Source organism: Rhinolophus hipposideros, assembly GCF_964194185.1.
Source record: "Rhinolophus hipposideros genome assembly, chromosome: X".
NCBI classification, from domain to species: Eukaryota; Metazoa; Chordata; class Mammalia; order Chiroptera; family Rhinolophidae; genus Rhinolophus; species Rhinolophus hipposideros.
In genome coordinates this window covers 98,112,647-98,128,380 of record NC_138046.1, presented here as the reverse complement: position 1 = coordinate 98,128,380, position 15,734 = coordinate 98,112,647, and the positions used below count along the sequence as shown (strand labels likewise).

The following is a 15,734-nucleotide window of genomic DNA, read 5'->3' as shown; positions in this document are numbered from 1 at the left end:
CACAATGTTGAGCGTGCACTTTGCAGAATTATCCCTGCAAAACGTTTCACCTTTTCCTTCAAGTTTTGCCATTTTTTTTTCGAATAAAGTTAATGGTTCTTGAATAAATAAAAGTCTCCGGGTGATTGGTGTCTGCAAAACCGTCACCTTCTTGGGTGTGAAACAAGTGTCCGGGAGCCTCTCAGCCACGCATGCCCCATCCACCTGCAGCTCCGGATCTCCGTGGATGGAGCGAGAAGGTATTGTGTGGGTCCCAGATAAACACAGTTAAGCTTTGCATTATAAACAGGGTGGTGTGTGGGGGTGGGCTGAGATGGGTGGTCTGGGGCCCTGCCATCTGTAAGTGTGTGCACGGTAAACCAGTTAAAAAATGGTCTGAAATCATGACTGTGATGGCCTATGGAGGAAGAGCATAGGGAATGGGATTGGCCAGGGATTAAAATAAAGGGGTTCTTTCCTTTATCTGAAATGGTATCAATTAATTTGAGGTAGCAAATTGGGGGGCCTTGGAAGCCAGATTGCCATAATATGTCTCTGGCAGGTTAATAATGGGCTACAGTGATAATGTACCTGTGGATAGGTCTGCCTTTACCATAGACGTGGGGGTGACTTTCTGTGGGCACCAATACTGGGCATGTGTGAGATTTCTAGTTCAACTGTATCGTTGCTTACTATAAAGCAACAGGGTACCAAAATAACAATAACAAATATGAAAAATTACCACCAGAGGGCTGAATATATGAAATCGTGAATTGAGGTCAAAATTGTGATATTGAATATTAAGTAGAATAAATCCCCCCGAAAGTTAAATCAGTGATTCTGGCTGCTTTGCAGAATTCAAAGGGTAGAATGGGGAAGCTGAAAGAGCACTTAGGAGATAATACAGCTGGTGCAGGTGAGAAAGGTTGAACTGGGTGTAGGCTGAAAAAATGAGGAGACATAGGAAACTCTAGACAGATTTGGATGAATCAACAAGATTTCTTTATGGGTCAGAGGTGAATAATGGGACTTGAGGAAAGTAACGCATGTTCTCTGGTTTCCATTTGAACACCCGGGTTGAAGTCATTGCTGCTTATTAATTGGAGGTCATTTGCAGGGCTTACACGGTGTGGGGTAGGCATGTCCTGTAAAATCTGAGGTGCTCGTTAGATGTCCAAGTAGAAATGTCATGCAGGTAGCCAGAAAAAAATGAATCTGGAGCTCAGGTGGGATGTCACCTTTGGAAATACGAATGGGAGTCATCAGCTACAGGGGGCACTGAGGTCACAGGACTGGATAAGCTCAGCAGAGAGTGGAGAGAGACAGCATGGCCCAGCCAGCCCCAAGCCCAGGGCAGTAACGTTAGAGAATGGGTGGAGGTGTTGGAATAGCCAAGGGGCTACTGGCCCCACCTGGACCTGGACCTCATTCCAGACCATGGCCAGCTGTGTCTGCTCAGTTTATCTCCAAATCAGCCTGTTCCTAACCTCAGTGTGCCCTCTGGTTTCTCCTTGCAACATGTGGAGAGGAGTAAGCCTATTACCTTCTTTTCATGACTATGGGTAGAAAGAAATTATTTCTCAGTTAAAAAAATGAAAAGATTCCTTAGGGAAATGGTAGATGTGCTTCTTGTTTTTTTCCTCTTCCCCTTGAAAATCTCAGCCTCTCTCACAGTCTACTCTATTTGACCAGATGAAACCCGTACCCCTGTAAACCTACAGGTTGTCCCTGCCTGGGAAAATACTCAAAACAGGTTTCTTCTGTGCCTGGTGCGGTCACAAAGATAAAAGTTAAAAATTATAGATTTGCACGTCTTACCTCCTACACTTGGCTAGCTTGAGACTATGTAAAGTTTGCAGATTTGAACATTTACTAATATAGAGAGAAGCTTAATTACACATTAGTAATTACTATTCACATTTGTCATGATTGTACCTTAATAGTTTCTTTTAAGTGAGGATTATGTCCCTTTAGTTTAGTTTCTAGAAAATGTTCTTGCCCCTTTCCTCTTCTTAGTTAAACATGACCTTTTCCTTCTCTTTCTCTGCTGAGAGGACTACTCCACTCTCTGACTTCGTCTGAGATATATAAATTATCGTTCTCCTCTAAATATGAGGAAGCACAGGGCGAGCATCTATATGTGTTTATAACTGTAAATTCACTGACAATCCTCCTTCTTTCCTGTATTGGAGAGGCAGTTTGCTGTAGTGTTTCTGAACCTCACATTGGCTGGGTTCACATACCAGTTTAGCCACTCACTAAATTGGGTGAATTTCAGCGTGTTATATAACGTCTCTGTGTCTCAGTTTCCTCACATAAAATAGGGATAATAAAATTGTTAATAGCATTTGGTTGCCAAGGAGATTAAATGAGTTAATATTTTTTAAATGCTTACAACTGTGCCCGGCACATACACTACACATATTATTCCTAAGCAAACATTTATTGCCATCATCATCATCATCATCTAGTCCGGATTGCTGTGTGGGGTTTATGCTTCAGGGAGAAGGTTTCATGTCTATACTTTGCTACTGAAGGTCTCTCTTGCATTTCCACCCACATTATCGCCCTCTCCATTGAGAAGGAGAAATCCTTCATAGCTGCTTGGTTGTCAGGTGCTGCCAGGACCCAGGAGGGTAGCTGGCTGTTTGCAGCACACTCAGGTTCCAGACTAGAGGCGAGTCTTCCCGTGACAAGTTTCCCTGGTAATCCCCGCGCCATTCTGCTTCAACCAGCTTTTTTTGGAAATCGTGCCTAGAAAGCTTTTTGTTTCTTCTTCCCAAGCACAAATGCCTAAGCCTCCTCTTTCCAGCCAGAACTACATTCAACTCCTCAGAGGTGGGAAAGAGTGAACAGATAAAGTGCTAATCCTGATCCCACCATCATCTGCATGTTGGAACCTGAAAAGGATAGGGAGTCAGGGTGCTGCGGGATGGGAGGAGGGGACCGCATTTGGCCACTGAAAAAATAATCATTACAATCCGTAAATCACTATTACTTTGCATGGAGATTCTCAAGCTTTGCTGTACATTAGAAGAAACCGCAGACCTCTTAAAACTCTCCTCGGTATGGACACAACCGGAGCCAATTACTTCAGCCTCAGGGGCAGGACCTAGGCTTCCCTGGCAATTACAACCTGCCTCTCAAAGTGTGTTGTGTGAACCGGCTGCTTCAGCCTCTCCTGAGAGCTGGTTACAAGCACAATAGTCTTAAGCCCCACCCCAGACCTCCTGACTCAGGATGTACATTTCCCAAGACCCCAGGTGATGAATATGAACACTGAGTTTTGAGAAGCACCCTTTAGCACTCTGGTTGTTACACGGGGCTGCACTGTGGAATCATCTAGGGTGCTGTAAAAGAACACCCATGCCTCTATTTAATAACTCACTGGGCCATACCCTCCTATAAGTACTGAACCAAACATCATAAAAACGTACTGTAACTTCAACAACAAGTACAATTTTTAAAATAATTGTTTTATTTCTCAATTAGCTAACATACAATTATTATATTAGTTTCAGATAACACAGTGATCAGACATTTATATAACTTACCAAGGGATCACCCCAATAAATCTGGTACCCTTCTGACACCATACATAATTATTACCAAATTACTGACTATATTCCTTATGGTGTAACTTACATCCCCATGACTCTTTGTAACTACCAATTTATACATCCTTATTGCCCCACCCCTTCACCCATCCCCCCAACCTCTCCATCTGCAACCATCTAAATGTTCTCTATATTGTGTCTCTATTTCTTTTTTGTTTGGTCATTTATTTAGTGAACAATTATGGAACTTTCAAATATCCAAAGGGACTTCATAACCTTTCATTTGATGTAATACACAGACAGTCTCTCTCTGTCTCTCTCTCTTTCTCTCTCTCTCTCTCTCTCTCTCTCTCTCTCTCTCTCTCTCTCTCTCTCTCACAGACACACAGATACACACACTCACAGAAACACACAAGCACATTCTTTCCCATTTTGTTTTTTTTTGTTGTTTCTTTTTTAATTAAAGTTTATTGGAGTGACAATTGTTAGTAAAGTTACATAGATTTCAGGTGTGCAATTCTGTATTACATCATCTATAAATCCCATTGTGTGTTCACCACCCAGAGTCAGTTCTCCTTCCATCACCACATATTTGATCCCTTTTACCCTCATCTACCACCCCCTGCCCCCGTTACCCTCTGGTGACCACTACACTAAACTATTGTCTGTCTATGAGTTTTTGTTTCTCATTTGTTTGTCTTGTTCTTTTGTTGTTTTTGGTTTATATACCACATATCAATTGTTTTCCAGATGTTTGAGGATATGTAAGAGATGATCATGATGAACAAACAACTGTTTCAGGAAAGCAGAAAAAAATTTTACAGATGTATAAATATATATACACATATATATACACAAACATACAAATATACATATATCAAAATATCTGTGTATGTGTATATATGTTTATATATATATATATTTGTATAAATATATTACATGAAGGGGAAGAGAAGTTTACTTAAATCTTCAAAGGAATATCCTCACAATTTTAAGAATAATTCTTTCATTTTTTCACATGAGAACAGGGTGCTATTAAAGGGAATAACCAGAATAGTAGGAAGTCCTTGGAAATAAGAAATTGCTACATTAACAACTTTTAGATGTCTAGTACTAAGCCCAGAGTCCCCTGCCCTTACAAGGCTGGGATGGAACCTGGAACACAGAACCCTCTCTTGTAGCCCCTCCCCCACCCGAACCGTAAAGGCTTCTGCCCAGCCTCTCAGCCCAACAGAGGGCGTCGTCCTGGTCCATCCTGGGAGTTTGCTGAGGTACCAGGGAACACCGCGGCGGAGTCAGCTTCTGGCTGCCCTGGTCGCCTGCTCCTGGGACACTCCAAGGCCCAGCCGCCGCGTTCGCCCTCGCCTAGGCCCGCACCTCCAGCCATGACGACCGTGCCGCTCCCGTTTGTCAGCGAAAACTACCACCCCGAATGCGAGGCCGCCATCAACTACCAGATCTCCCTGGAGCTCTATGCGTCTCACATGTTCGAGACCGTGGCCTCTTACTTCAACTGCGAAGACGTGGCCTTGCAGCCCTTGGCCCAGTTCTTCCTGCAGCAGTCCAGCCAGGAGCTGCAGCATGCCCAGAGCCTGATGTGGTTGCAGAGCCAGCGCGGGGGCCGCCTCCGCCTGCTGGGTATCTACAGGCCTGACTCCAGCTGCTGGGAGAACGCCTTCACTGTCATGGAGGGTGCCCTCCACCTGAAGATGAGCGTGAACCAGAGCCTATTCGACCTGCACCAGCTGGCCACCGAGATGAAGGACGCCCACCTGTGCGACTTCCTCAAGAGTCACTACCTGTTCCAGCAAATGAAGTTCATCCAAGAGCTGGGGGACCACATCACCAACCTGCGCAAGATGGGAGCCCCGGAATCCGGCCTGGCAGAGGACCTGTGTGCTAAGCTCACCCTGGGCGACAGCGACAAGAACTGACCTTGGACTGCCTTCCCCATAGCCACTGGGTGACTTCCCCTGGTCACCATGCCGACCAGGCACATTGCAGAATTTCCCCAGCAAAACGTTTAACCTTTTCCTTCAAGTTTTACCATTTTTTCCAATAAAGTTAATGGTTCTTGAATAAATAATGGTGTCTGGGTGATTGGTGTCTGCAAAACCGTCACCTTCTCGGGTTTAAAACAAGTGTCCAGGAGCCTCTCCAGACACGTATGCCCCATCCACCTGCAGCTCCGGATCTCCGTGGATGGAGGGAGAAGGTATTGATAGAGTCCTAGATAAACACAGTTTATCTTTGCCTTATAAAGACGGTGGTATGTGGGGGTGGGCTGAGATGGGTGGTCTGGGGCCCTGGTATCTGTAAGTGTGTGCACGGTAACCCAATTAAAAAATGGTCTGAAATCACGACTGTGGTGGCCTGTGGAGGAAGAGTGAAGGGAATGGTGTTGGACAGGGATTAAAATACAGGGCTTGTTCCCTTTATCTGAAATGGTATCAGTTAATTCTAGGTAGCAAATTGGGGGCTTTGGAAACCAGCTTGCTAGAATACCTCTTCAGCAAGCTCACCCTGGGCTGCAGTGATAATGTACCTGTGGATAGGGCCAGCTTTCCCATAGACGTGGGGGTGACTTTCTGTGGGCACCAATGCTGGGCATGCATTAGAATACAGGCAGGTGAGATTTCTAGTTCATTGGTACCAATTCTTGTTATAAAGCAACAGGGTACCAAAAAAAAACAACAATAACAAATACAAAAAATTACCACTAGAGGGCTGAAAATACAAATTCTTCAATGGAGGTCAAAATTGTGATATTGAATATTGAATATTAAGTAGAAGAAATCCCCCTGAATGTTAAGTCAGTTATTCTGGTTGCAATTAACCAACTTTAGTATTTGGAAGTGCTAAAAAAACTGAAAAATTCAGATGAACCGATCTTTTTGCCAATAATTCATGGCTATTGCATCAAGACAATGCACCATCTCACCGGGTACTGTCTGTGAGGGATTTTTTAGTCAGTAAACAAATTACAGTATTGGACAACCCTCCCCATTCACCTGATTTGACCCTGATGAGTTCTTTGTTTAAGAAAGATACAGGAAATATTGAAAGGAAGACATTTGGATGACATTTAGGATATCAAGGGAAATAGGACAACAGCTCTGATGGCAATTCCAGAAAGAGTCCCAAAATTGCTTTGAAATGTGGACTAGGTACTGGCATCGGTGTATAGCTTCCCAACGGGAATACTTCAAAGGTGACCATAGTGATATTCAGCAAAGAGGTATGTAGCACTGTGGGGAGCTGACTCATAAAGAGTTAAACTAAATGAGTCAAGCACAACTTAGCAGTAGTAAATCCCAAGGGGACCTTATCTAAACAGAAGAAACAGATAAAAAACATCTGTTCCGGGGAGAAGGATTTATCTAAAGGTGTGAGTACAGTCAGGGCTAAACATCAAAATACAACAAGGTTACTTTGTATTTGCTGTATCAGCTTCTGCTGTAATCTTACTGTCTTTGTGAGCATAAAAGAGAACTGTAAAATAAAGTAGGTGTGGCAGTCTAATGAGAACTGCTTGCCCTCCCGATCCCATCTTTGTCTCTTGTCTTCTTTTTTCTCAATCCTCGCTCCCCACTTCAGGACCGTTCGTCTTGTCCACAGGCTCCGACAAGTGGCGCCAGAACAGGGACCTGAATACTGGGGATAAAGTGAAGGACACCGCATGGAGTTGAGACGCGTGTCAAAAAAGGTTGGTGGTGCGGTGAGATACCATAGTCGGGAGTAATAAATTATGGGACAGGGAAACAGTAAAAGACTGTTTACCCATATGTTGAAGAGCATACTAAAAGCTAGAGGAGTAAAAACCAGTGAAGCACAATTGCTTAGATTTCTAGAATTTGTAGAGCAAATATGTCCTTGGTTTCCTGAGGAAGGGACTTTAAATTTAGAAACTTGGGAAAAGGTGAGGGATCGTTTACAGGGATATTATGACGTTCATGGGCCCTCTAAGGTACCAGTGGACACGTTTTCTTTATGGAATTTAATTAGGGATGTAATGGACCCCAGACATGAAGGAATAAGACATTCTGCAGGCGACCCCTCAGGCTTGGACGCTCATCCTGATGCCAAGCCTGCTCCGTCTGCTCCTCCTGATTCTTTATACCCTCAGTTACATGAGGAGGATGATCAATTGACTCCACGAGATGAGGAAGATTTAGAGGAAGCTGCTGCTCAATATCATGACCCTAAAGATTTCATAGGGGCGGTTCAGACAGAAACAGGTGCTAAGACAGGACATCTAGATCCTCTCCAGGTAGAGATTGGTCGATTGCAGTCAGCAATCACCTCCCTCTCTGTGCAAATGCAGAAAACAAGTACAGACCTTATATCTGCCTGTTTAGCAGCTTCTTAAGAAGGGAAAGCACAAAACCTCAAAAAAAAAAAAAGAAAAAAGATTAGAGGGACTCCTCAAAGTAATTAAAACTCATTGTTCCTGGTTTCCAAACCTTGGGACACTTGAGATAGATAAAAAAAAAAAAAAAAAAAAAAAAAAAAAAGGTAAGACAAGGTCTCTATAAATTACATTCCAACAGAGTGTCTTTCCCTGGTTCAATCTGGGAAACGTTCCAACTAATCCGCTTAGTTTTAAAACCGCTACAAACAGACTCAGAGAAACAGTAACTTGTTTAAAAATGAGGCCCAACAACTTTTTATAGTTGTGAGAGATTTCAATGTTAATAAAAAAGATAAAACAACAAATTATACACTTAAATACCCATTCTAAAATCTGGCAAGTTGCTATTTGTGGATATTTTGAAATTATTGATAATCACTATCCAAAAAATAAATTGTTTCAATTCCTTCTAAAGGCCAGTTGGATTCTCCCTAAGAGATTAAGTCCAGCTCCAATTTCAAAAGCTGTAACAGTTTTTACTGATGGGTCTAGTAACGACAGGGCAGCGATAAGTGAAATAAATCAACAAGTCATTCAAACTAATTGCACCTCTGCACAGAGAGCAGAGTTAGTTGCTGTACTAACTGCCTTACAGGATTATACTAAACCTTTAAATATTGTATCTGATTCAGCTTATGTAGTTCACACAGTAAAAAATATTGAGACGCGTTACTGTCTAATAACTCAAGCCCGTCTCTCCAGTTTCTTTTTAATCAGCTTCAACAGGTTGTCAGGAACCGACAACATCCATTTTTCATTACTCATATACGCACCCACACCTCCCTACCGGGACCACTGACAAGGGGCAATGCTGTTGCTGATTCATTGATTGCTAATGTTCTATTTACTGAGGCAACTGAGTTTCATTCTTTAACCCATACAAATGCTGCTGGCCTTCGAGCTCGTTTTCCTATTACTTACAAACAGACCAGACATATAGTTCACATTTGCCCAACCTGCCAAATCCTTAATGCTTCTCAAGAGTGCCCTGAAGGGGTTAATCCCCAAGACTAGTTCCTAATGCTATCTGGCAAATGGATGTGACCCACATCCCTGAGTTTGGTAGATTAAAATTTGTCCATGTATCAATAGATACATTCTCAGGGTTCATGATGGCCACAGCTCAAACAGGAGAGGCCACAAAAAATGTCATTAATCATTGTTTACATTGCTTTTCTACAATGGGCATGCCTGAAATAATTAAAATTGACAACGGTACAGGATATACAAGTAAAGGATTTCAACAGTTTTGTACACAGTTCTCTATCATTCATAAAACAGGCATTCCCTACAACCCACAAGGCCAAGGGATTATAGAACGGGCCCATGGCACTTTAAAAACCCAAATACAAAAAATAAAAAAGGGGGAGGTGTACCCCATTTCTCCACATATAGTTCTCAATCGTAACCTCTTTATTTTAAATTTTTTAAATGTGGATGCGCGTGGCAGATCTGCTGCCGATCGTTTCTGGCATCCCAACACACAGCAAGATTATGCTCAAGTAAGGTGGAGAGATCCACTCGACAATCAGTGGCACGGGCCAGACCGAGTCCTAATTTGGGGACGAGGGCATGTTTGTGTTTAGTCACAGGAGAATGGAGGAGCGCGATGGCTACCGGAAAGGCTGGTGCGTTTTGCTGCAGACCCTGCTCAGAACTTCAATGATCCTGAGCTCAGCTGATGGAACCACATATTGGGCCTACGTCCCTGATCCTCCACTCCTGCATCCCACGGTGTGGGAAGGACCTGAGGTGCTCGTCGGGACCAATGATACTGCCTTGTTTACTCGCCCCTACTACACCCCAGATTTAACTTCTGTGCCTTACAACTATTCCGGCGTGGGTAAGGGACTGCCCATATGTTTTATCAGGAGTACAAATAATGACACTGCGGGATGCATTCCCACATGGTCTAGAGAAATTGAAGGCACGTACCAAAGGGTCATATTATGGGCTCCTTGTGATGGGATGAATGTTAGTTCCGCTGAAACTCATCCACCTACAATTGACCCGTGTAAAAGAGAGACTCGTACAAACAACAAAGCCGTTTTGTGGAGAGACTGCTACATCAAAGCCTGGAGATATCCCATCCCAGGTTTTAATAGATCTTTTACTGACTGGTCTGGAGGAAATGCGACAAAACAATTTCCTGGACAATTGGGAGTAGTAGCAGGGCTATGGTGGACTGCCTCTTATCCTCAACATCATATTTGGAAAATAGCGGGGGCATTACAACCCACAGAGTTAACAGATAGTAGCGGTAACCTTACCATTAGACAACGAAATACTACTGCTTGTGTTAAGCCCCCACATGTATTATTGATTGGCAGTATTATTATTAATGTTGTAAAAGATTCTCAGTTCAATGTCACTTGTAACAATTGTAAAATTAGTAGTTGTGTCACTTGGCCCCTTTTCTGATCCCCTTTGTTGTGATCTTCTTGATAATATGCTTCCTCCCCTGTATCTTCAAAACTGTGATCCAGACAGTCACAGATATTTATGGAGAAATCCATAAGATAAAGCTCAGTATGGCTGCCAAACCAAAGATAAACACCCCTGTTTAACCCCCAAGGAGATCGGTAGCCAACAACGGGTAAGGATCAGTAAGTGTTTTTACAACCTAAGACAGGAATCGATCGCCTTAATGATCCATATCCCATGACGGGTAAGTAAAGGCATCTGTACTGACCACCTAAGCCAGGCACGATCTCAAAAAATAAAAAAGGGGAAATTGTGGGGAGCTGACTCATAAAGAGTTAAACTAAATGAGTCAAGCACAACTTAGCAGTAGTAAATCCCAAGGGGAGCTTATCTAAACAGAAGAAACAGATAAAAAACATCTGTTCCGGGGAGAAAGATTTATCTAAAGGTGTGAGTACAGTCAGGGCTAAACATCAAAATACAAGGTTAATTTGTATTTGCTGTATCAGCCTTCTGCTGTAATCTTACTGTCTTTGTGAGCATAAAAGAGAACGGTAAAATAAAGTAGGTGCGGCAGTCTAATGAGAACTGCTTGCCCTCCCGATCCCATCTTTGTCTCTTGTCTTCTTTTTTCTCAATCCTCGTTCCCCACTTCAGGACCGTTCCTCTCGTCGGCAGGCTCAGACATAGCACTTTTTCTAGACTGAGTTCACAAACTTATTTGTCAAACCTAGTATATCACTGAAAGAGAATACAGAGCCCAGAAATAAATCCATGCCAATATGGTCATTTAATGTATGACAGTGGAAGCAAGAATTTACATTTGAGTAAATACAATCTATTTAATAAGTGGTGCTGGGAAAACTGGAGAGACATATGCAAAAAAAATGAAGCAAGACCACCTCTTTAAACCATATACAAGAATAAATGCAAAATGGATTAAAAACTTAAACGTTAGACCAGAAACCATAAAACTCCTAGAAGAAAATATAGGAAGTAAATTTGCAGACATTATCCTTAGTAATATTTTTACTGATATATCTCCCTGGGCAAGGGAAGCAAAAGAAAAAAATAAACGTGGGATTACATCAAACTCTAAGTGTTCTTACAACAAAAGAAACCATCAATGAAACAAAAAGACATCCTACAAAATGGGAGAAGATATTTTCCAACGATACATCTGATAAGGGGTTGATATCCAAAATTTATAAAAAACTCACACAATTCAATACCAAAAAAAAACAAACAATACTATTAAAAAATGGACAGAGGACATGAAGAGACCTTTCTCCAAAGAGGACACACAGATGGGCAACAGACATGAAAAAATGTTCAATGTCATTAATCACCAGAGACATGCAAATAAAAACCACAATGAGATACCACCTCACTCCAGTCAGAAAGCCTATCATCAATAAATCGAAAACAAGTGCTAGCACGGATGTGGAGAAAAGGGAACCCTCGTGCACTGTTGGTGGGATTGCAAGTTGGTATAACTATGGAAAACAGTATGGAGGTACCTCAAAAAATTGGAAATGGAACTATCTTCGGGGCAGCCAGATGTCTCAGTTGGTTAGAGAGTGAGCTCTTAACAACAAGGTTGCCAGTTCAATCCCAGCATGGGATGGTGGGCTGTGAACCCTGCAACTAAAGATTGAAAATGGTGACTAGACATGGAGCTGAGCTGCGCCCTCCACAACTAGATTGAAGGACAACGACTTGACTTGGAGCTGATGGGCCATGGAAAAACACACTGTTCACCAACATTTCCCAATTAAAAAAATGTTTTAAATAAAGCAAAATAAAATAAAATGGAAATATCTCATGACCCAGCTGAAGTATTAGTCGGCAATGAAAAAAAACAATGAAATCTTAAGGTGCAATGACATGGATGGACGCAGAGAATATTAGGCTAAGTGAAATAAGTCAAATGGGGAAAGACAAATGCCATATGATCATACTTATATGTGGAATCTAAGAACAGAATACGTGAACAAAAAAAGAGAGAAACAGACTCAGAGATATAGGGAAAAAAATTGATGGTTTGTAGATGGAAGGAGAGTGGGGATGTGGGGAAGGTAAAGGGATTAGAAAGTACAAATGCTCATCACAATATAGCCATGGAGATATGAAATGCATTTTGGAGAATAAAACAATTAACGTTTTAAAGATTATGTAGGGTGCCAGATGGTCACTGGACTTATTAGGGAGACCACTTCACAGACAGTGTAGGTGTCTCACCGCTGTGATATTAACCTGCATCTGAAGTTTAAGAATACTGAATGTCAACTATAATTACACACACACACATACACACACACACACACACACACACACACACACACCAGGAGTGGCAAAAAATGTATACAACTGGACACTTTGGTCAGTGTTGCTCAAGAAGTAGTTTGGCATAATTAGAAGTGTCTGGATGCTGACAGTAACCATTTTGAGCACCTCTTGTAATTGCAGAAGTCAAACGTGAGTTACCTTCATCTTTTGTTATCGGTATATAGTGAATACTACATTTTAATAGGTTTTTCCTTTCTTAAATAGTGCATAGACTTTTTAGCACCGTGTGTGTGTGTGTGTGTGTGTGTGTATGCAGATAGATACATAGATAGATATAGATATATAGATGTTTTCACAGAATGCGGAGTACACCTTGGGAATATAGTCAATGGAATTGTGACAGCTATATACAATGTCAGAGGGGTAGTAGTGGGGGGGGTTGTCACTTTGGGAGGGCTGTAAATGTCTAACTATTACATTGTTTTGTACACCTGAAACTTACTGAAAAATGATTTAAATCAGTTTAAATTTTTTGAGACCTGTTGCATGGTCCAAAAATAAGGTCAGTCTTGGTAATTGTTCCATGTGCACTCGAAAATCACATGCTTCTAAACCAATGTTTCTAAACATTCCCCTCTATGACTCTGTTCTTTTTCTTAACATGAGGATTGTTTCTTCTTTTTCTTACTTTCTTCTCCTGATTATAACAATAATACTTCATTGGTTGCCTACAGAGGGTAGAAGTATGTGGCTTTTGAGTCATGGGAATGCATTAACTATTTAAAAAATGAGTATTTGTATTTCTAAAAAGGGAAAAATGATATAACTAAACTATGGTGGTGGTTTGGACACAGAAACAATGATCTAAACACACTAACTGGCAAGGATAGAGATAGCTAACCAGCCATTATGAGGAAGTCCAGCGATAGAAACAGGGGACACTTCCAGACCGATAAAACCAGAGAATTTAAAATACCTGCAACAGAAGGGCAAGCACATAAAAGGAAAGTGCAAGAACAGAGTTTGTGAATTGAAAGGACTGGAGAGGTTCCTGGGTGGACCATGACATTCAAGAGCTACCTCTTCTTGAACAACTGATCTGTTTGCTGCTGCCCTGCTCTGACCCTCCCCCAACCTTACTGACCCTCCCCCAACCTTACTTACACTGGACAAAACCAAATTGTCATTGGACCCGCTTTAATCTTCCAAACTATAGTCCAAAACATTCAATTATTTGAGTAAGAAGAAAACCCAAAATAGAGAAAATTAGAGACAACGCCAATCTGCATAGCAGAAGGGAAATAAAACAGAAGAACACATCTACCTACAAGAGAGATCCACAGGAGTCTTCCAATGTGGGAGAAATTCCATGCTTTTGACGTTTCCTACCTTCAACCTCCATGCAATGTAATCCAAAATTACCCCCTTCATATTTGACTCACTCCACCTTCCCATTCAGAGCAGAAGCCTGCTAGAAAAACGGACATTACAACTATAGATCAGATCCATGCCAATTACCTAGGGTAATCCAATAGGCCCATTACTCTCAAATATGAAAGCACAAATATGTGCCAGATATTTGAGGAAAGTGTAAGAAAAGATCCTGATGAACAAGCAGTTGTTTCAACAGAGAAGACAAAATTTTACATATCTATAAATATATCTATATATACACACATATATCCAAGTATGTGTATGTATGTATATATGTACACATATATACAAATATGTGTGTATATATATACATACATACATTTTATATATATATATATATATATATATATATATATATATATATATATATATATATAACATGAAAAGGAAGAGAATTTTACCAAAAACTGCAAATGAATATTCTCACAATTTTAAGAATAATTGTCTTTTATTTTTTTACATGAGATCAGGGTGCTATTAAAGGGAGTAACCAGAATAGTAGAAAGTCCTTGGAAATAAGAAATTGCTAAATTAAAACTTTGCGATGCCAAGTGCTCAGCACAGACTCATCTGCCCTCACCAGGCTGGGATGGACCCTGGAACGGTGAGCTCTCTCCCCTCCCCCCACTCCCCTTGTAATGTAAAGGCCTCCACCCCACCCCCCAGCCCTCAAGGGAACTCATTTCCAGGCCCCACCCAAACCTTCCACCCAGCCTCCAAGCCCAACAGAGGGAGTCGTCCTGGTCCATCCTGGGAGTTTGCTGAAGTACCAGGGAACACCGCGGCGGAGTCAGCTTCTGGCTGCCCTGGTCGCCTGCTCCTGGGACACTCCAAGGCCCAGCCGCCGCGTTCGCCCTCGCCTAGGCCCGCACTTCCAGCCATGACGACCACGCCGCCCTCGTACTTGCGCCAGAACTACTACCCCGAATGCGAGGCCGCCATCAACAACCAGATCGTGCTGGAGCTCTATGCCTCCTACGTGTATGAGTCCATGGCCTCCTATTTCAGCAGCCACGAGGTGGCCTTGAAGCACTTCGCCGGGTTCTTCCTGCAGCAGTCCCACAAGAACAGGGAGCATGCGGAAAGGCTGATGGAGCTGCAGAACCAGCGCGGGGGCCACCTCCGCCTGCGCCACATCAGCAGGCCTGACCGCAACCGCTGGGAGAATGGCCTGAAGGCCATGGAGTGCGCCTTGCACCTGGAGATGAGCGTGAACCAGAGCTTGCTCGACCTGCACCAGCTGGCCACCGAGAAGAAGGACGCCCACCTGTGCGCCTTCCTGAGCAGTCACTGCCTGCAGGGGCAGGTGGAGCTCATCAAAGAGCTGGGGGACCACATCACCAACCTGCGCAAGATGGGAGCCCCGGGATCCGGCCTGGCAGACTACCTCTTTGACCAGCTCACCCTGGGCGACAGCCTCAAAAAGAACTGAGTTTGGACTGCCTGCCCCATAGCCACTGGGTGACTTCCCTTGGTCACCACACCGACCAGGCACATTGCAGTATTGCCCTTGCAAAACGTTTAACCTTTATCTTCAAGTTTTGCCATTTTTTTTCAATAAAGTTAATGATTCTTGAATAAATAAAGGTGTCCGGGTGATTGGTGTGTGCAAAACTGTCACCTTCTCGGGTTTAAAACAA

At 42.6% G+C, this 15,734-nt stretch overlaps 2 protein-coding genes across 2 annotated transcripts; both read left to right on the top strand.

Annotated features, from left to right (window-relative positions):
- Positions 1-4,921: 4,921 nt before the first annotated feature.
- LOC308494561 (ferritin heavy chain-like) lies at positions 4,922-5,470 on the top strand (the record flags this gene model as incomplete). The annotated part of the gene is made up of 1 exon (XM_081042368.1): positions 4,922-5,470. One exon carries the CDS (start codon positions 4,922-4,924, stop codon positions 5,468-5,470), a length of 549 nt encoding a protein of 182 aa, XP_080898494.1.
- A 9,504-nt stretch (positions 5,471-14,974) lies between these two features.
- On the top strand, positions 14,975-15,526 carry LOC308494745 (ferritin heavy chain-like; the record flags this gene model as incomplete). The annotated part of the gene is made up of 1 exon (XM_081042667.1): positions 14,975-15,526. One exon carries the CDS (start codon positions 14,975-14,977, stop codon positions 15,524-15,526), a length of 552 nt encoding a protein of 183 aa, XP_080898793.1.
- Between the last annotated feature and the right edge of the window lie 208 nt (positions 15,527-15,734).